The 22,655-nt window shown below is 41.1% G+C and overlaps 1 protein-coding gene across 1 annotated transcript in view; it reads right to left on the bottom strand.

Moving 5' to 3' along the window:
• The window catches only part of kiaa1109 (KIAA1109 ortholog), a 131,797-nt gene that overhangs the window by 12,014 nt on the left and 97,128 nt on the right, over positions 1 to 22,655 (bottom strand). The window contains 10 exon segments of the mRNA XM_034135314.1: positions 860 to 1,077; positions 7,750 to 7,939; positions 8,601 to 8,758; positions 12,083 to 12,236; positions 13,494 to 13,736; positions 16,441 to 16,578; positions 18,652 to 18,828; positions 19,617 to 19,749; positions 19,751 to 19,818; positions 21,497 to 21,692. Coding sequence (XP_033991205.1) covers positions 860 to 1,077; positions 7,750 to 7,939; positions 8,601 to 8,758; positions 12,083 to 12,236; positions 13,494 to 13,736; positions 16,441 to 16,578; positions 18,652 to 18,828; positions 19,617 to 19,749; positions 19,751 to 19,818; positions 21,497 to 21,692 — 1,675 coding nt within the window.

The following is a 22,655-nucleotide window of genomic DNA, read 5'->3' on the forward strand; positions in this document are numbered from 1 at the left end:
GAGGGAGACAGAGAGAGACGGAGGGAGACGGAGTGAGACAGAGGGAGACAGAGAGAGACGGAGGGAGACAGAGAGAGACGGAGTGAGACAGAGATAGACGGAGTGAGACAGAGAGAGACGGAGTGAGACAGAGAGAGACGGAGTGAGACAGAGAGAGACAGAGTGAGACGCCTGGACATGGTGCTAAAAGGAATTGTTTCTGCTATTTTCTATATTTCTTTTGTTATCTTAAATTGTCTATACATGTACTTTCAAACTCATGTTTAAATTTAAAATAATACAAAAATAAAACAAAAACTGTAAATCTTTTTCTACTGTGTAAATAAACAATACTGCACATTGTGTAGTCAATATACGTTTTATGTCTATTTTCACACAACTTCTACATATTAAATAGAATTAATTCAATTTAAATATAGATTTTTTTAAATAAATAAGAACATAAATACAATTCACAAAAATAAATCTAATGAAGGAGGATGATCATAAAAAAGTGATCATATTTGGAGTTTTAGGCCGATTACAAGCAGTGCTATGTATAGGGGACTGGGACATATCCTCATAAAGTCATCAGTAGTATTTCCACTTTATTTCAAAGTCAAACTTTATCAAGGATCTGTCTCTGTGTTGTGTTTTCTATATCCTCATATAGCCTTCACTAAATGTACGCTTCCTGGGTTTTTTGTTTGTTGCTAATTGTCTCATTGAAACACATTGCCTTCTGTGCGATACAAATGAAGCGCATTAGAATTACAAATCAGTTCCCTTCCTGTCAAACACGGCTGCCTGGGCCTCTCGCTGTGCATTCCTTATGAGACAGAGACATGTCTTCCAGCAGTATAGAGAGAGGCATGCTTACAGAGCTCTGCAGACCCTTTCTCCGTGTTGATGACGGGGGTTTTGGGGGGCAGGTAGGGACCGGGGCCCCAGGTGGAGAGGGCCCGCTTGCTGGTGTCGAACTGCTGGGTGAAAAACTCCTGCAGCTTCATGCCGATCTTGATGAGGTCGGGTGTGGTGGAGCGTGAAATTATCACCTGGAAAATGTCCCACTGCAGGTCTCCGTGGACGAAGATTTCACTGGAAGGGAGAAGAGATGATGGGGGGGAAAACATGAAAAACAGGAAGGGAAATAATATCAAGGCAGCTCAGATTTTTAGAAAACATTAAAGAAAGGCAAAATGCAGATGGTCCTAATTTAGATTAAACACCACTGCATCTGCTGCGACAGATCTGTAGAATCATTCTGTTACACTGGCTTGCCAAGTAATTAAGAAAACTCTAAAGAATGGCTCAAGGAAGAGGAACTTGTTCTAAAGTTCTCCTCATGCAGGTATCTGTGTGAATATAATGTCAGGTTGTATTAGATTTACTAAGAAACAGGACAAAAGCGAGACTGGTGCAGAAACACTAAAGGGAAAATGAACAAAAGAGTTACGCTTCTGCGGCTACTTAACCTGTACAAATGAGACAGAAAGAGCCTGTCGGGCCCCTGCAAATGCACCCCTAGAAGGGCTGCCAAGCAAAACGGCCTGCTCCTGTGCCGTTTGCACTGATTTAAATGAGGTAATATACATATATATTTTGAAAAATTGCCCCCTTTTTATGCAAAAGTGCTTTTTCTGCAAATACAATCCAATTAAAAAAGATAATAATAATAATAAATTCAATTTATTTAGCGCTTCTCATCTGCCAAGACAAATCCCGAAGCGCTTCACAACAGACGACACTGATAACATTTAAGAGATAACAAGTAAAAAATCAATAAAATCAAAAACAATAAAAAAATCAATAAAATAAAGTCAGAGATAGCCATAAAAATGGCTCCAGGGGCCTATACTACGAAGCAGGATTTTCGTTTAGCAAGCTAACTTCCTGGATTTCCGGTCCTACGACGCTGGTTCACTTCTTAGCGGGCTAGATAATTTATTCTGAACGGCTAGCCTCCGGAGCAGGATAGGTTCCAGGATAAAAGCACTGCCTGCTGACCAATCAGAGCTCAGTGTGCGGATCAATTCATATGACAGGAGAAAGGAAATACAGTTTAAACTGCCGTTGCAGGAAAGACGGCCGGCCAAAATCACCGACTGTGTGAACGTGAAAATGAATAGAATATCACCTCCCATCTTCAGAGCAATCTGACTATTATAACATTAGCGTTAAGAAAGCTTACTTAAATATCTGCCACAACATAAAGGGGACCAATCATGCAAAATGCACTTTTGTACATCTTTTATACATGAATATGTGTCCCCGGTGTTCCAGGGAACTCACCAAGTGTCAGAAAACACAACCCTCTCTATTTTCATCCATACCCAAATCTCTAAAAAAGGGGCTGCAATGGATCTGATAAAAACTGATCCAGATTTGAACACTGTCCTGACGTCAGGACGGTGGCTCTACGGCTATTGGGCCAACTCCACCAATCAGGAGGAGACAGCCACGGCCATTGCCGTTCGAAAGCGCTGGAGACGCTGTAGTACATATGCCAGGCCTGTAAGTGGCGCTGTAGTCTGCCACAAAAGCAGCGAAGAAGACTTCCCGCCCATAGTTACTATGGTTACCCTTCTGTTTATTCTCCGCTGTGGCTTTTTTTCTCCCTCCCCGAGGCAAGCGTTTGCTCCCCGCTGCTTTAATTCAATGCAATCCCTCCCCGTCGAGGCAAGCACTGTAATTCTCTCCGGTTAGTCCACCAGCAGATGACAAACACCCACCTCTCCGCCTCTTCCAAGGAACGAGGGGACCGTGCGGCAGAGTTTCAGTTTCAGTTTGTTTCGCCGGTCAAGATGTCCGTTAAAGTTTAAATCTTCCGGACAAAATTAGAAAAGTGCCAGTCAAAGGTCTTCTTTGTTATTTATTGAGCTTTAAAACAAATGAATAACGACTCTATATAATAAAACACGGAGGACGGAGATCTCTTTTTCTCCCCCTCTTCTGACAGCCCAGCAGCTGATCAGAGCACGTCTCCCCTCTCCTGCAGGGGGGCGTGGTCAGCAGAATCAGACCCGTAGACAGCAAACAGCACATAGAGCGAAATGAGGCATGGCTAAAATGCATGATCTGTTTGGTATTTTGAAAACAGAAACGTATAAATATACCTTATATAGGTATGGCCCTACAATATATCATTTAAATATAGCATGATAGGTCCACTTTAAGTAACCGGATCAGAGTAACATTAAGGCCTCCTTCACACGGGAACGTTTGCGTTTATGCACAGTACGCGTATTCAAAAAAGTCTTCCATTTAACGTGTCTGTTCAAACGAGACCGCTGGAAACGCTGTAGTACATATGCCGGGACTGTAAGTGGCGCTGTAACTTCCGCCAAAATACACCAAAAGCAGCGAAGAAGAGCAGCCCGGAGCAGCCCCGCAGCAATGTTGCCATGGCTACCCTTCTGTTTATGCCCCGCGGTGTATTTAGCAACATGTAGTTCATGTAATTCTCCATGTCCACTTGTTGCTGATGGTTGTGGTAGAGGAGCTGTAGATTTTGCACTAATATCTGTAGCATGGTCAGTAGCAGTAGCAGTAGCAGTAGCTACTGACAGGAGGAAGTGTGTGTGGCGATTGCTGGTATTCAGCGGGATATAGTAATTTCCTCAGCATATGGATAAATGCAACGGGGAAGTTAACTGAAAGAAACCGAATCTGTGGATATTGCATCGACCGACCAAGAAGCACGTCTCTGTGGAGAGGACGCGCTCAGAAAGAGAGATATTCTCTACAAACACCGGGTGAGATCGCTCCTCTGGGACACGCCGGTCCTCGTGTTTCCTTTTTTTGTGTGGATTATAGCCTGAATAGGCCTACAAACATTTCTCTTTTTGCCGCCGACGGGCGGAGGAGCAATGAACAATAATGGCCTGGATTAGGCAGTAAAGACAATTGTGGTGTATCGCAGAGCGGACTGTTTAATTTTGTTTGTGTTGTTTGGCTGGAAAATTGTCAATATAATGGATCAATGCATGAAATCTGACTCTGTTTATTTTGTTTAAGGAGTATATTGGGCGTTAACAATTCTGGTTTGCCTTTTATAATATTATTTCATTCAAGAACCCCTTGTGCGTTTAATTAACACAGCTATTTTTGATAGTTGCTACAGTAGTGAGCAGGAGAGGCGGGGCTATCGTTATTTTTTCAGGAAATATTCGTATAGAGGTGATTACACGGACTCTGTTGACCCCCCAGAGCGTTTCGTTTGCAAATCTATCCACCTTGGGACCCGTTATCGTTTGTGGGGTCAGTTTCTATCGGCCTCGTGTAAATAATAGGGCTATACGCACGCGAAACTATGCAGATACAAGCAGTTTTCTCCTCGTGTAAACGGCGCCTAAGTACAGTCCGCGGCACTGTGAGTGCAGACGTCGATGTGTCCCATTATCATTCATATCATATCACATCATAATGTATCATATATTTCCTTATCTGAGTCAGCTTCTTGAGCCGTATCTGGCCGTGCAACACTCACAGTGTCACATACTGTATGCAGAAGTATTATTTTAAGCAACACATTAAGTTGACGAAACACTCGAGTCAAATGTAATTAAAGTCAGATCCACTCGTGTCTTAACGGGGCAGTGATATCATAAACCTGTTGATGTACGCATTCAAACGCTTTTTCTTTTACCAGCTGTATTCACCTTGCAGGTGCAGCTATGTGGCTTTTATCCTGGATAAAGTGTTTAAGTCATGAATGTTTAAAGTTTAACTTCTTCATATTTGTCTAATATTACAGTTGACTTTTCATTCAGGAAGTATGACGCGCTGCGCTGTCAGTACGCGGCTTGTCCATGTTTGTGATTGGTCGATTGCTCCAGATACCACCCATTTTATGTGAATGCGCACCTAACTAGATAGGACACGGCTGGCTTGAGCGATCGAGTTGATAACCAGCGTCGTAGGACCGTTTAGCGAGAGCGTTTTCTTTTTGGATTTAGTCAACCGGATAACTCAAAACATATCCAGGATATGTTGAACTAGATTCGTAGTATAGGCCCCTGGTGTACCATGATACAAGTTTATTGGAAGGCCTGCCGAAAGAAGAGGGTCTTAAGGCCGGTTTTGAAGACCTCGGTGGAAGGGGCAGATCTCAGCTGATCTGGGAGGGAGTTCCAGAGGCGCGGGGCGAATGAGCAGAAGGCTCGGTCTCCCATTGTTCGGAGACGTGTGCGGGGGATGTAAAGAACAGGAGCGTGGCTGGAGCGGGTAGATGTCTGGGTACGGATGAGGTCACTTTGGGCTTTGGCCATTCAGGGCTTTGTAAGTCAGGAGCAGAACCTTAAACTGGATCCTGTAGTGGACTGGGAGCCAGTGTAGTTGGGCAAGTATGAGGGTTATGTGTGCGGACCTCTTTGTACCGGTGAGAACTCTGGCTGTGCTGTTCTGGACAAGTTGCAGGCGGTTGATGGATTTGGCTGGGAGACCGGAGAGGAGTGCATTGCAGTAATCTAGTCTTGAGAAGACGAGTGCATGAACCAGTTTTTTGGTGTCATCGGTTGAGAGTGAGGGCTTCAGTCGGGAAAAGTTTTTCAGGTGAAAGAAGGAGGTCTTGGTGATGTGTTTGATGTGGGCTTGGAAAGACAGAGTGGAGTCAAACCTTACACCGAGGTTGGTGACAACGGAGGAGAGAGGAATGAGCTGACCATCGAGGGAGGGGCTGATGTTGGCGGCCTTGGCAAGCTGGTCGGTGGTGCCTATCAGGATTGCCTCCGTCTTGCTGCTGTTGAGCTGGAGGTAGTTGGTGGTCATTCAGGAGCGGATGTCTTCCAGGTAGGTGTTTAGGGTTTGGATAGTATTGGTGCGGTTGGGTTGTGTTTTGATATAGACCTGGGTGTCTAGATCTAATAGCCTAATGCAGTCACAGTGAAGTGTTAGCTTCAAATGCATTTTTCACAAGTGGCCCTAATCTCTCATTTAAAAAGCAAACGCAAAGGTTAAATGGTCAAATAGTGTCTCTGTGCTTTTGTAATTAGTACGTTTGGAAAAATGGGCCCCTTTTTTGTGCAAAAGAGCCTTTCTGCAACACCGTCTGTGTTCAAAAAGATCGTTCAAGTGAAATATAAGCTTTAGTAAGTTATCTAACAACATGTCTAAGTCATCAAACTTAACATTTTAAGACTTTCTCAGAATTCTGAGATTAAAGTCAGAATTAAAGTCTGTTGAGACTTTGAAGTCAAAATTCTGCCTTCATTCCCAGAATGTTGGTTATTTGGTAACCTTTTTGCAGAGTTTCCCTTTGGTGTGTATGTTTTGTTGTTTAATAGTGAGTTAATGGTCCAGGGGCTGTTTAAGGAAATGTATTTGTTTTAGGGTTGCTATCTCGTAACTTTAAAAAAAGCTGTTTGTTAATTAGGCAGAGCCATGGTTGCGGGCATTAAAGATCATTAAGAGGATCATTATATGAATATTGTGTTTTCACTTATTAGTCTATAGAGAGCTACTGATTTTTAGTTGGTAAGACAGAAATCATATGCATTTCTCACAAATAGCCCTAATTAGTAACTCTCAAAGCACCTGCAAAGAGTGAATGCAGCCCTATATGCACTGCCATGCAAATAAATCGGCCCCGGTGCGCCTGTGTTATTTGCATGTATTTAAATTGGGTAATGTGCTTATATCAGGCGCAAATTGTTCCCCTTTCTATTCAAATGAGCCTTTGTGCAAATACAGTCCAATTCACACAGACAGCGCTAATAGGCACTCGCAGTGACAGTGAAATATTAGAGGGTTACAGGTAAATAAAGCACATTTATATGGGGGGTCACTGCCAGACTTTCCACTGTTCATGGCAGCCGTGACTGTTGGAAGCGTCGTCATGCTCCACTGAAACTCATTTATTTTGGGATGTAATGACAGTTGTTTCTTGAAAAATAAATGAGCGTAGCTCCCCCACATGTCGTTTTTTGAAGATACATGACAGAAATGAGGGAAGAAAGATTGATACATTAAAACATCCTACCCTAAACAAGTGTCTGTCGCCTCACACCTTAGACTCAGAGAAACAGATCTCAATCAGAGACATGGCTCCTATACATTATTTTCCTCTTTTCTGGCACGTTTTGTCAGCTTTGAAAATGCCTGGTGCACCGCGGGGTAGCTCAGTGGTTAGGGCAGGCAGCCAATAAGCAGTCAGCGCTGCCTAGCCATCAGACATGAGTGGGATATTTACTGACAAAATGTGAAAATATTGTACACATGTCCTAACCACAGATTGTATTTCAGGCATCTAACCACAATCATGTTCAAAACACCCTTACTTCAAGATGTAAGGACAGGAAGTGGTAAAATGCCATAAGTCTTTTCCGTGTTTCAGGAATCATTTCTGCACCACTCTATATCTTTACCTGTAAAAGCATCACATTACCCCCTCTGTCCCATTTCATTCAGTAGTAGTCATTATCCTCCCTGTGGATTTTATTTTCCCGTGTCCCACCGGCCCTGCTATGTAGTCTCGCACTGCACTGCATTCAAACACCTCAAACACCTTTATACTTTGCTACATGGATAATTATGATCAGATGCAAACATTCTGATTCATACAAATTGTTTTTTGTCAGACCTTGCTGCTAGAAAAGCAAATGCAAGGAAATGGCCTTAACCGGAGAGCCCATCACTATAAGACTGGTATGATAATATACACAAGTCTTTGTTTTGTTTCTGGAGAATACATTTCAACTGGTCTTAAAAGTATATATTTTGAGGAGCAGAGGCGTTGTGTAGCATTAAGAGCTTCTGCAGACGTCCCCACACCTTTTCTCCGACAGGCTGGTGTCCACGGTGCACAGGTTGACCTTCCACTCGTCCTGCAGCTGCAGGTCAGCGTTACTGAAGACCCCCATCAGGATGCTGGAGCCCATGTAGTCCACCCGCGCCTCTGTAGAGCCCATGGTGATCTGGATCTTATGGCTAGGCTGCTGGTTGGGGTGTTCCGAGATGTGGGCTGGAAAACAGAGGGTGATTGGTTAACACTGTAAGGTAGATTGACTGATCTAACATGAGAGCTACCTATCGGGGTTCTTTCTACGTCATGGCCACGCCCCTTTTTGGGAGAAAACATTCGCTGTCATTTGACTAGCGGTAAATACAGATTCTGAGGTTTTCACAAATCACATAAAAAAATTAAAAGTACCAAGCATATTTTTGTTATCTACAAGGAACCCAATTAAGGTGGTCGATTAGGCAAACAATTATATAACGTCATTTGAGACTGATGATCGGCGCCAATATATGGTTAAATTCAAATCAATCGTGGATTTATGTCCTGTCAGTTTACCAATGTCCAGACCACTTTGAGAAACACTGTCCTACATAATACACTTAACTAAAAAACATCTTATGTATTTTCTCTTGTATTTGCATTTGATATTGAGGTAGTCCAATAGTAACGGAAAGTAATCAGGTTAAAATACTCTTACATTGTGCTACTCACAATAATCACTAGATTAGATTACATGTTGTTACAAGTAACTAGTAATTGTAACAGAATACATTTTTAAAGTAACCCTCCCAAGCCTGTTTGGAGCTCAGGTTTATATCTAGTATACGGTCTTCTAGAACAAGAGTAGCAGGAAAAGTGCAGGGTTGTTGCTTTGTTTACTCACAGACCATCTCCAGGGTGTTCACGTCTATGTTGCCGCCCACCACCCCGCCCTTGGAGTCGAGCTTGGAGCGGCCGAGGCCCACGGACATGCTGATCTCTCGGTCCCGGTTGCTTCCCACCGACAGCCGGCCCTGACTCTTTAGCCCGCTCGTGGTCCAGCTGCAGGGCAAACAGACGGTGAGCGCTCGCTAATAATGTACGAGAGCTCAACATGAAACATGAAGGACTCTGGTTGCGAGAACTTGCACGGGAATAAACACAAGAAACTGGAAAAGGAAAGATCAGCAAGCCTTGACAGTCAATATGTAAGCGTTTTAGAAAAACATGCCGATATGAATGAATTCAGTTAACTTAAACAGAACCTTCGATGTACAGAGTGCTGTAAAAGAACTTCAGCAGAAAAAACTAAAACTACAGACAATAAGGAAGGAAATGAGTGTTACCATTATCAAAACATTAAGACCCCTTTAAGCATTGAAGACCATTTACATGCACAAAAACGTATAAAAAACCTTACAGGAAAGGGAAAACCCAAAAAGCAGAATAGGGACCCCTTCTTTATGTAATGTAGCATTATTAAATACAGCCTACTTTTGAATCTGTAAGTCAGTAGTGGACCAGTGTAGGAAAATAACCTGCTGTGACGCTGTAATGACTTTTTTACTATAATACCCTGAAGACTAAATGGCATTGGGATTTGAAGCTTGAAACCAGTTAATACCAAGCTATATTAAAACAATATGTTTTGAGCCCTCTTTTAAACCGTCAGCAAGTCTTATATTTAAAAGGCATCATTTTAGGGCATGCTTGCAAACAGTAATATCCCTTTTTGTGTGGAGCTGTAGAGGAGTTTGTAAAGGATAATTAAACAGTAGGGAGTCTGTTATATAACGTAGGCAAGGCTGTGTAGTGTCCACTAACTAAGATACAGACTTTAAAATCAATGGTAAGAGAGGCAGGGTGTTTTTGTTTAATATAACAAAAAAACAATACAAATGAATGAAATAGGAATGAATACTTTGTATTTGCAATAGTTGGTTTTGGTAGAAATGATTTACTTTTATTAATAAAGGTCTCCTATTATGCTATTTTTAGGCATATATTATGGGTCTCAGCTATATACAAATATATAAAAAACATGTCTTTGATGTGTTTTGCTCAAAATACCAAACAGATCATGCATTTTAGAAATCCCTCATATCCCTCTCTTTCAGCCCCTTTAGAGAAACGCTGATTCTGGGTCCTTAGCTTGAAAAAAGAGGAGGGGGAGCTTGTGCCTGATCAGAATTCTATGAGATTCTCAGCTAAACGCTGCCGTGATTAAACGCCATCATGTTCCAAACCACATCAAGGATTATTTCTGAAACAGTATGGAGCTCAAATGCTTTTTCTCTTGCGCGTTTACCACAAGGTGAGTTCCTTTTTTTATTTCCTGCTTTTTTTAAACATACTCTCTCAAGTACAGGTTAGCTCTGAGTGTTAGCGATGCTAATGTAAACAAAGACCATATTACGTCCAAAACAGTCGGGCATTGTTTCTGATAGCAACGTTTCTGATAGGGCCGTGGGTCCACATTTCCGATATTACGTCATATCTACATATTTATGTATAAAGGACACTAAAAAGTGCCTTTTGCATGATAGGAGACCTTTAAAGCTAATTACTTGCCTTCGTTAAATCTTTCATTCTCATTGGTCATTTTGGACATTCAAGGGGTCTGTTATTTTCGCTAACAGACTGCTGCTAAGGAGAACAGACTATTGATAAGGAGGATCAAGGGACAATGTGCAGTCATATCAATCCACAGAAAGAAGTCCGGTCAATTTAACGTCAGTTGTGGACAACAAACAACTGCACCCAGTGAAAGAAAAGACAAACAGTGCAAGATAAGGGAAGAGATTACAAGACAGAGCGCTGGGTGTCAGATAAATAAACAGAAGAACACGGACAGGAAGTAAACACTAATGGGAACACGGTATGGGCTCCGGCAGTGTTTAAATACTGGTTAATGGAAAATAAAATGTGAACAGACTTGGACAGTTAGAGAACACCTCGATCAGTGCTGCCGTCATTTAAAGTTAAGTTGCTGTCGCCGCAGTTCCGACCCATTTTTTAAATCAGTCAAAACAATCTGAATCAATGTTGTGAGTCAAGATGTTGGTTCATTTAGATAGTACCCGTGTAATAGGCTTCACGTCGGGATCCTGCTCACCCTGACGGTGTTCTTCAAGACATCTTGATGATTATTGATGGAATGGTTTATTTCAAAGTTTAGTCAGGATGTCTGTTTACAACCATGTCGAATTGTTTTAATGGCAGCAAATAATGTCAACTGTTGACAACAGATGCCATACATTTAGATAAAACATGATCATTCAATGAAAGTTGTGATTGTTATAATTTCTTGCAAAGAACTTAGAATGGAACCATCCATGTTTTTTTGTTGTTGAGACAATTAGACCAAATTCCAACATTTAAAAATAATCAACAATGACAATATTGTTTCTCTAAGTGCACTGTTATTTCAACGTGTCACATACATATGTCTTTATCAGGACATTCGCTTGTTTTAAACAAAGACTACACCTATTCCGGAGTATTCTCATGGCGAAAGAATGTTGTGAAGTGCTAAATAATTTAAACTACAGAGCGTGAGAGTACCTCCACTTTGTGAGGAAGAGGCAGGAGACTTATGTGAGCCCAGACCTTTCCAGAGAGGAAGATATCTTTTACCTTTACAATGACAGAGAGCTTATAAAACAGAACAGCTCTGGTTATGAATGTGTTGTTTTCCCTCAATGAATCAGCAGGATTTTTCTGCAATTCGGCCATAACTGTAGCAATGAAAGCTGTAACGGCTGCATATCCTAGTGACCGTGAAATACCTCGGTGTATAAGAGATGAATAGAGCCCATAAGTGTGGGCGCTAAAGGACCTTAAGGGCTGGAATATCAGTGCAGCAGGAGATAAAAGTGTAATATGCAGCAAGGAGACTCCCCATAGAAGTATTTTGCTACCCCAGTGTTCATGTAGCAGCTGATTACGCTTACAAATGATGCTGAGAGTGTCCAGCTTAGCCAACACCTTTCTGAGTTTACAGTTTTATATTGACCATTCATTCTCTTACACTAAAGGTGTAATTTTGACACCGTTTGATATAATGTGATCTGTGTTCCACAGGATACAAACAGCAGGATTCACATTCAGTCACTCACTAAGTAACACCTTACATCATTTCTGTTTGTTTTCAAGCGTTCATGCTGAGCTAAGCAAGCCATCTCCTGGCTGTGGCATCATATTATTTTACATCACATTACATGTGCCCAAAGCTTTTACATATCCTCAATACTGTTGAGCAATCCCATGCCCAGGGACACAACGACAGATCATTCCATCTATCTATAACTCTAAACTAATAACGAAGATATTTCCACACAATGTCGTGACTATACAGTAAAAGGAAGAGAAATGATGACCACTCACGTGTTGTTTCCCATGACGTTGCTCATGTTCATTTGGACGGTGAGCTGTTTCAAGTTGATGGCGAACACCACCAGTGTCTCCCACGGCGCACCCTGCTGACCTGCTGTCTTGCCATTTTTACTGAAGGAAGGGGTGGAGGTTTTTGTCACCGAGTCTAGAAGAGAATGAACAAAGATTAGGAGAAAGGAGATTTGATGTGTTATAAATTTGGTTGCTAACAAGTGAGTAAATAAGACTTAAAAACCTCATCCCGCTGGAAATAAGCCACCTTTAGCTATATGTGAAGTCATTCAACTGTGATGTAGTTCATTTATAACCTAATTTGAGCTTTTTTGCAGCAATGAACCTTGTGGAAAACAGGCACACACGAGTAAAGAAATCCTGTCCTAAAGCCCAATAATCAGTTAGCATTTTACCATTTGTGGTATGCTCCTCTCAAAGCTCCTGTTTTAGGTTAGATGCGTTTGGATGGTTAGATCACGTTTTGTTTCAAGGAAATATGTCATTAAATGTCCCACACATGCTTCATTTTGTCTTAAAAACAGTGGTTGCTAACAAGTGAAAGGAAAGGGGAGTGCCAAACGCCTTTAGCTTAGCGGTGGTGATGCACAGCCATGCCACCGTGATGTAGTTCCTTTATAAGGTAACTTAAAGGGGACCTATCATGCAAAATGCACTTTTGTACGTCTTTTATACATGAATATGTGTCCCTGGTGTTCCCGGGAACTCACCAAGTGTCAGAAAACACAACCCTCTATATTTTCCTCCATACCCAAATCTCTAAAAAAGGGTCTGCAACTGATCTGATAAAAACTGATCCAGATTTGAACACTGTTCTGACGTCAGGACGGTGGCGCTACGGCTATTGGGCCAACTCCACCAATCAGGAGGAGACAGCCACGGCCATTGCCGTTCGAAAGCGCTGGAGACGCTGTAGTACATATGCCAGGCCTGTAGATGGTGCTGTTGCTCACAGAATCAGCCCTTGCAAAAACAGAGCTAACATTTTTCAAATTGAGCAAAATGAGGCATGGCTAAAATGCATGATCTGTTTGGCATTTTGAAAAAAAAAAAGTATAAATATGCTTTATATAGGTATAGTCCTACACTATATTATTCAAATATAGCATGATAGGTCCACTTTAAGCTTTTCACTTCTGACAATTGCATTAAAACTTCAAAAATCATAAAGTGGTGTTAAAAGTCCTGCTGAACAAAACGAGTTAACAATCATAAATATGCGTTTACAAAAGATCATATTTTTCTGCAATTAAAATCAATCCAAAGGAGAAATACCGTTGGCTTTTTGTCGAGGGAACCAGGGAGATGCTAACTCCCGGGTTGGCCTACAAAGATTTGTCACCTATGAACCCCTCTATCTAAGTTTCACCTGAAAGAGTTTTTGATTCACCTCTCCTGGGAGCGGAGGAATCCGACACGCTCCTGGTGCGTCCGGGCGCCGGGGACTTGAGGTGTCCCACGCCTCCCGGAGACATGTTGCTTCCTGCGGAGTGCTCTGAAAACACGTTTGGGGATTGAGGCATGTGCTGTGTCCCCATGCTGCCGTCCCACGTCCTCCAGGCTTTCCGGCTCGACTCCGGGGACAGGTGTTGGGTTACATTTTCCGCCGAGTCAGGGGTGGCAGGGCCAGAGGCTGAAGCAAGGTAAAGGTTGAGAGATGTATGTTAAAAGGACAGCCTTGGAAATGTCATCATGGAGCAGTGGGAGGAAATGTTGGTTGAAAGAAGGTCAGCAAGATGGGATATTAAAAAACACACAAGCCAAACCTGTGGAGATTAGGAGGCTGACATCTGTGAAATGAGGAGTTTCCTTTCCATATTTCTTTGTATAAAAAAAACTTTTCCTTTTAATTCTGTTGCCTGGAGCAGTTTTTTTTACTTGAAGGCCATGGCAAGCTATTGGAGCAATACTTTAATAAAACGTCAACAATGAACTAGGGCTGGGCAATATGACAATATTATTTCCATATTGTGACATCAGATTACTTGTAATCGTAATAGACCTTGGATATCTGCATTATGGTACATGTATGTAATTTCCATTTTTACTATCTATCAGCAAATGACTTTGTGACAACATACAGGCAGTGGATGTACCAGTGGCCACTGTGGCACAGTTGTTGGTGCTAAATGTAGTGAGAAGCAATACAAAAACATATTATCTGACAACAGCCTTCTTTTCTGTCTCCACTTTTGTTACAAAAACAAATCCATCAGTTTCCGGAACCTTTCAGAACTGCTATTTTCCCAAACACATCCTTCCTAAAATAACACTTGATCATAACTCCATTCTCAGAAACTCCCTGAAGATTTTTAATCCAATAAAATACTTTCTTTGGATTGTCTCAGTATCACCCCTGAAGAATACAATCACTAGTTCAAACTGATGGACAGTGTTTGTAGTGCGAAGGGGAAGCACACTGTGCTGTATTGGAGATCGTTACATGGATAATACAAGGGCCCCATTCCTTCAGCTACAAACTCAATATCAGCTTCCTCTACTACATTTTTACCGCTACCTTCAAGTCACGCATTTCAAATGGAAGTGTTTCCCAGAAAAGCCACATTTTTATTATGTACTTCTCTCACAACCAATCGAAGGTCGGTGGTTAGATGTCCAGCGCCTGTAGGCAACATGTCAATATGTCCTTGGGAAGATACAGTCGGATAAGGTTACAAAGACTGGAAATTAGCTATATCTATGCAGTCCATTTACCACATGTTGCTAAGAAAATATTTGTTTAGCATATGGAACTCACAAAACTCTGTCCTGAAGGTGAGGAATTTTTTTTTACATTGCTCAATGACACCTGACTGTATAACTCGAAACATCTTTGGCTATGTTTTATCTATATTTTGAGCAAACTCTGCCTTATCGAGGAGTTATTATTTCTTTATCCATTTACCTGGAAGACCCAGTCTCCTATTGAGTTGTCTGACAGCTTTGCTAGATCTTTGGAGTACTTCATATAAAATACCCTGTCTTTCCTTTTTTCTTTCTTTTATGTTATTGCGATAGGAATCTAGATATCATGTTAGATTTTGGATATTGTGATGTCACATGTGTTCTCTCTGGTTTTAAAGGGGCTGTTTATTTTTCTCATACTGCCTGTGCTGCAGCACCTCTTTTCACCCTCTGTCTGAAACCAGAGCCCAGTCTGCTCTGATTGGTTAGTTGGCCAGCTCTGTTGTGATTGGTCAAACGCTTAGAGATGTATTGGAGATGTCCTGCCTCCACCAAATGCAAAATAGGGCCCGTATGAAGTCTGCATTACAGTGAAGTTAATTTGGGAATTTATCAGAATTAGCTAGCTCTTCTATTATTAACACTTACCAGCTAATTAATTAAAGGGGACCTATCATGCAAAATGCACTTTTTGATGTCTTTTATACATAAATATGTGTCCCCGGTGTGTCAGGGAACTCACGCAGCGTCAGAAAATAAAACCCTCTCTCTTTTCCTCCGTACCCAAATCTCTAAAAAGATATCAGATTTGCGTCCGATATGACGTCATATCGGAAATGTGGACCCACGGCACTATCAGAAAGTTGCTATCAGGAATAATGCCGACTGTTTTGGACGTAATATGGTCGGTGTTAACATTAGCATCGCTAACACTCAGAGCTAACCTGTACTGGAGAGAGCATGTGTGTGAAGAAGCAGGAAATAAAAAGGAACTCACCTTGTGGTATAACCGGCAAGAGAGAAAGCCTTTGAGCTACATACTGTTTCAGAAATAATCCTTGATAATCCATGATATGGCGTTTCATCACGGCAGTATTTGGTATTTTAAAGCTTTATACCCAAAATCAGCACTTTTGAAACAGGAAGTGAAATAGAGGGATATGAGGCATGGCTAGAATGGGTGATCTGTTTGGTATTTTGAGCAAAACACTTCATAGACATGTTTTTTATATATTTTTATATATCTGAAACCTATGCTATTGCCTAAAAATAGCATGATAGGTGCACTTTAAATTATTTTTACTGAAGATGTAAATATTTGATTAAACCACAAATGGTCATGCCTATAATTATGTTGTTAGTATAACAATAATGATATTGAGGTACTTGATCAAATTTATTTTGTGTATTTGATATCATCCCTTATGCCCAACCCTACGAAAAACATTTAATGCTAAATAAAGCTGTAATTACTTTGTGAAAGCATCAATGGTAAACCCAACTATATAGTATGGGGATATTGGATTTTTTCTTCATATTGACCAGCCCTAAATTGTACCAGGTGCTTTTTTTCTTGAAACAAAAGACTAAATTAATGTACTCGAACCATCCGAAAAAGACAAGTCCAAGCCTCTGATTGGTCAGAGAATCACCTGGCAGGTTAATGGTCTGGTCTCCCAGGAAGAGGCGGCGGGCGATGCTGCGGCGGTACCAGGCTCTGGGGAAGGCCAGGATCTCACTCAGGCGCCTCATGTCGTATTTGAAGGAAGCCGAGCCAATGTCGCACACCGCTGAGGGGAGGATATTACATTTGTTCAAATATACGAGACACACATTTAACGGTTACTTCTTTAAACAACCCTACTGGGAAAAAAGGTGTGCATCCTGGCATTCAGATTGCAAAGGTGCTGTTTTCATCAAAGGTGCTCCCCAGTCTCGTTTCCAATGTTGTAAAAATGTCCCATTCATTACTTCATGGACTCATTGTGATAGATATGCTTCATATTCTGCCTGTCTAGTGGTAGCCCCATCAAGTTTATTAAAATTGTCGACTTTGCTAAAAGCCCTATTAGTATAGAAAGGCGAAGTCCCGCCCATCCACTTCCGACCCATGGGACCTTATTTCGGAAAAATTATGTATTGAAGTCAATGGGGAGAGAAAACGTATCTTTCGATCCCGTTTGAATTGTGCCACGAATTACACATATGATGTTTGTCAATCTTAAAAAAGAATTTCCATGTAAAAAAAGTCAGAGTTTGTCGTAAAACTGTTGAAATATAAGACTATGAAAAATATGCAACTAGAAAGACTACAAATCCCAGAATCCCGGTCCTGCATGCTGGCTCTTAAGGAACCCTTTTGTGTATGTACAGCTCTCAACATGCTCAGACTTGTAGTGATTTTCACCTCTTTTAATACTTTTCGCCTCATTCTGAAAGAAAGAAGTGAAAACGGAATCGAAAGATAATCTTTCTCTCCCCATTGACTTCAATACATAGTTTTTCCGAAATAAGGTACCACGGAGCTCCCCCGGAAAGGGAGGGACTTCGCCTCTCTATGGTTGGATTGAGAAACCCCTCCCCCAACGTCTGATCTTCATTGACGCATAAACCGGGGTAAAAAGACTCAGTATTTTACTCATATATACTGATACTATCCACTGGATACAACAAGAAACAACTAAGCACATATTTATATTTAAGAACTATTATAATTTTGGAATGGCAAAAGACATTATCTGTTGAACATCATTGAATAAATACCACCATGTTGTGTATAGTGTTGTATAAATTGATATTGGACTATGCTAATCCTATGTTTCCATGCAATTTCTACAGTGACATCACAGGGGCCTTTTTAAAAGTTTAAATATCTTCCACTCGAAGTGCTCTGAGCGGCCGCACAAAAACGGCGGAGCACTCGGTGGGAAAAAAAGACGCTGGCGCTGCGCTTTACCATGAGGATGCCGATGATAGCAAGCACTCTCATTGGATTCAAATTAAAAAAGGCTCTCAGAAAAAGGCGAGGGAACACGGGAGCTAATCTATTCTTCTGTTATAAGTGCTATAGGTATAGGTAATAGGGCATGTAAAGGCCAACAATAGTTTTTAACGGAATGCTTGTAAGATGCTGGAAGTCTTCAAGTTTGGAACATAACAAGTCTTTGACAACTTATAGTTGAGTCATTTTGTAACTGCGTTTTAGTATTTAAAAAGCAGTGTTACAGCATCAAACCTACTTTTGAATCAGCAAGTCGGTGGGAGATCAGTTGAGATGTAATTTGGATGGAAATAGCCTGTGGTGATGCTGTAATTTACTTTTAATAAACTCTCTTTCAAGCTCTACCTGTGATTACATTGGGTCCTACAGACAAAATATTATACTTTAACATGAACACCTTCACCATCTATGCCTGTGCGAATGTGTCTTTATGCAGTGTAGAGACAAGCCCCTTGAACAAATGCTGTCAAGACCTTCATTTTGTGCAACATAGCCTCCATAATACCACACTAGGAAAAAGGCACGGAAAAATGATGATAGGAGATTTCAGTGGAATTTGTACTTGTCAAATTGCAGACGTGGCAGATTTGAAAGGATTACGATCCCAGACAACCTCAGGAAGTACTCCAGACTTGTAATATATTTCATATCCCTTAAATCCATGCCAAGTATCTTTGTCTGTTATATATCACTTCAAAAAAGGTTTATGCATTTCCTTCACTTGTCCTGGTAATTTATCTTCCCCTCCAGGAAATGTAAGTTTTCCAATTACATTCCAAATATTTCAAGACTGAATCTTGAACAGACAACACAGAAACAATCAGTATGATCGCTCTCTCGTAGAGAAATCTTGATGGTGTACCTGAGATGTTGATAAGGGTGGTGTCCATTTTGCCGCCTTTAGTAGGAATGAAGCTTTCGATGAAGGTGGGGCCTCCGGTACGCCTGATCCTTGATAAGCTGACCTTCACAAACTCCAGGTTGATACTCAGAGAGTCTTTTCTTCCCGTTACTGAAGACGGCTCCTCATCTACTGTACCTTCAGGGAAAGGGAAATAATCATGAAGATAACTCGTCTAATTACCAACTCTAAACTTATTTTTTCTACAATTATTTGGCTTTTTTGCCTTTATTAATGATATAGCTGTATAGCCAGGTTACTGCGTTAAGGACACACGATAGCACCAGATTGAGCACAACCTTAGTTGCCATATGGCGACACTATGAATGTTTCTTACTAAGTGAAATGAACCAGAAGTAGCTAAACGGCAGCTATAATAAGAGCTGTTGGAATTCTCAAGATAATAGGAAAGGAGCTTTAATGCTTCAAACCCACATCTTCTTGCGTCTGCAACATTTATCGGACACACCATTCGGCCATCCGTCTTATCCCGTAACTTGCTCATAAGTTTAGAACTTTCAACAATATATTAAACCAACAGGTGACCTATACATGTTACGCTAATTACTGTAAGATGATCAAATGGAGTCAACATTTCACAGTGTTTTCGTGTTTGATAAGCAATTTTGTTAACATATTTTAGGATATTACCAAGATATTTTCGCTGTTGTCAACTTTTATTAACCCCGCCTTAAACAGCACAATAAGAACGCATGGTGTGAAGTATTTAGAACCCCCGTTGCATCTTTCCCTAACCCTATGACATTTTTCACAGAGGTTATAAGACATAGGAGCTGATTTCTTTGTTGACAGCCTTGATCTTGCAGGTTTGTACATCATATCCACATTGAAAGAGGAAACTGCAGCACTGTGTTATTAGCACATTAGAATGTTACAACATGTTTCCCCCCTCTCTCCTTCCATACCTAATGGCCCTGGGCCCGGAGGCAGCCCTGTGACTGCAGATTTCTGCTTTCCGGCGCCGTAGGGGTGGAACACGTAGAGGGAGAAGTCAGACATGCAGGCAGTGAAGCTGAGGCCTGAGGAGTTACTGGGGGGGGGCGGTGAGGTCTGACTGGCTGCTGCTGTGGCGGCTCCTGCCCAGAGGGCTCCCCAGCAACGGGGAAGCTGGATGGAAGAAGACAACGTTAGACATGCAGTCACACTCACAAGGCATTCATTGAATTAATAATAACAACGATTTTCACATTTCATGTCATTAATTGCTTTTATCTACATCATCTTACATGAACATTCATAGCATTTTCTTCGATGTTTCACTATGGGGTGCACCTTCCTGCATATCTTTCTGAGGAATCATCTCACTCATGCTACTCTTAGAACCGGGATTATGAAAGTAACCTAAGGTTACTAGTGTTGGAACAATTAATCAAATGTTATACTTGTAAAAGTAGCAAAACTAAAAGTGTAAAATACTTTGTTACAAGTAAAAGTTCTTCATTCAAATCTTATAGTACATCATTATTGGCATCACATACTTACAATATACTTAAGTACTTCAAATTCTGAAGAAAATAAATCATAACAATGAATAACTAATTAAATCACAGTATGATCCTAATATATTTTCCAATGATAATCAAAATAAAATAATGTTTCAGTAATAATAATTCCCTCCAATTTTGATCATGTTATTGCAATTGCAATATCAGTAAAAAAGAATAGTAATGAGTTATTTTAGTCCAAATAATGCAACCCTAGTGTCTTTGCAGACATTAACAGGAAAGGGCGACCTGTGTGATGGGAAGAGACATCTAGCAAATTGAATTACCGCTCATTACCATTGGCACCACAAGAGAGCCAACTGAGATCTCTGAGAGTGTGACGTTAACCTATATATGACAGTCATGTGCCATCTGTATTTCACATTAATGATACATTTTGATACATTTTGATACATTTTGATAAAGGATATGAGGAAGATAAACAGAGTAGAAATCCAAAAGTGCTAAAAGTGAATATTTCACATGAAATTAATGTCATTTTATTTTGGCTTTAGAACTAAACTTGCAACAAGACAGACTGGAGAGCAAAGTAATGAAAGGATGTGAACAAGCTGTGAGCAACATTAAGTCACACAGGGCCCAGACATGGCATGGGGGGGGGGCTAATAGACACGCTCACAATGTGAGAGAGGCTTTCAGAAACTGCTAAAGTGTTTCCCTTACATATTATCTCTGCATACTCTAGAGCAGGGGTGTCAAACTCAAATACACAGTGGGCCAAAATAAAAAAATGGGTACTAGTCGAGGACTGGTTCAATGTTTATTGCAAAAGTTATTGAAATGAACTTATTGCACATATTAAACCTGGAACTAACAAAGCTTAAATTATTGCCTATAAAAACAACATTAAACATTAAATAATCAGTTGCATTCATTTCTCATGGCTCTATCTGCAGCTTTTCCAGAGTCATTTCTTATGATTACATTTCTCCACAGGCCAACAACAGCTTCAAAAAAACGATTTCCCTCAAAGGGAGAGAAAAAGTGCAGAAGGAAACATCCATGTGAACTCAGTGTGCTGCTCTGTGATGCTAGTTCAAGCCAGATACTTGGCATCTCATCTCGGGTGCAAGTTCATCAATGTTTGGGGTCAGGCTCTAAGCTGAGGAAACCCTCAGGATTGAGTGAAGGTGTGCGTGCAATATACAGGCGGGCCAGATCTAATAGTAATTAGAAATTATCCTGCGGGCCGAAATTAAATCCACCAAGGGCCTGATTTGGCCCCCGGGCCTTGAGTTTGACACATGTGTCACTTTTCCCCAAATACATGCCCTACATACCTTTGCTGGGCGGTGGTTTGGGGATATACTGCCCAGGTGGGGTGGAGGAGGGGGGGTGGGGTGCGTCAGTGGGGTGGGCTCCCGGTGGGGTCTCCAGCTCCCCGCGGTTAGAAGAGAAGACCAGGTCTAAAGAGGGCAGTTTGAGCATACACTCCACCCTGGACATGGGCAGGCAGCTGAAGCGGATCTGAGAGGGCTGCAAACACAAGTGACACATGATGTCAAGTGTGTAACTGCAAGTCTAAATGTATGGCTTTGGAAATCAAAAACAGGACTTGAAGATATTAAATACATCAGAAAAATAAACCATTAGAATTATTCCCATAGCTTACACTCAACTATCTTTAAATAGCTTCCATTTTTAATGAGCTGCAATTGTGCTGGTAGATGTGGTCTGGAGGACAACCAAGGTGAAAAGTTCGCAGTTTTCATTCGTAGCATTTGTTTGGATGACTCACACATGCCACGCAGAGGACCGGGGTTTTAAAGCAGACTAAAGTTCCTTTTCCTTGAGTTTGTTTCGATATCTCACTATGGGAGGCGTCTACCTTCGCATTCCTCTGAGGAGTCATCTCACTCATGCTACTCTGAGAACCGTGGTTACGCAAGTAACCTAAAGTTACTGATTCAATGTCTCTTTTCATATATATTACTTTGGGAGGCTTTATTTGACCTGACTGGTGTGGGGGTGTCATGGCTGAGGGCAAGTTCCCCTCGAACGACATACAGAAAGACAAGAAATAACATTCAAATAAGCACAACATAATAACTGACTCATAATTGACTGGCTCCCTCCCACAGGGTCTGAGAGCAGCCCAATATGAGAAGAGAGGACCCCTCCCACAGGGTCTGAGAGCAGCCCAATATGAGAAGAGAGGACCCCTCCTAAAGGTCTGGGGGCGGCCCAAGGCAGAGAATAAAACCAAATAAAGGAAGACGATGAAGGAGAAAATCTGGTATCTATTAATCTTCCTTGATCAACTGCTCCCCAGGCTTCACAAAACCATAAAGTATAAATGTATTTATTACATTATTTTATTTAGTTTTTATGATATATATTTATAAATGTTTTTATTAACTTTTTTATATATATATATATATATAGGGATAACAAGGAAGGTCAAATATTATACACGCCAATATATATATTAGATGATAT

Source organism: Trematomus bernacchii, unplaced genomic scaffold, assembly GCF_902827165.1.
Source record: "Trematomus bernacchii unplaced genomic scaffold, fTreBer1.1, whole genome shotgun sequence".
Taxonomy (NCBI): Eukaryota; Metazoa; Chordata; class Actinopteri; order Perciformes; family Nototheniidae; genus Trematomus; species Trematomus bernacchii.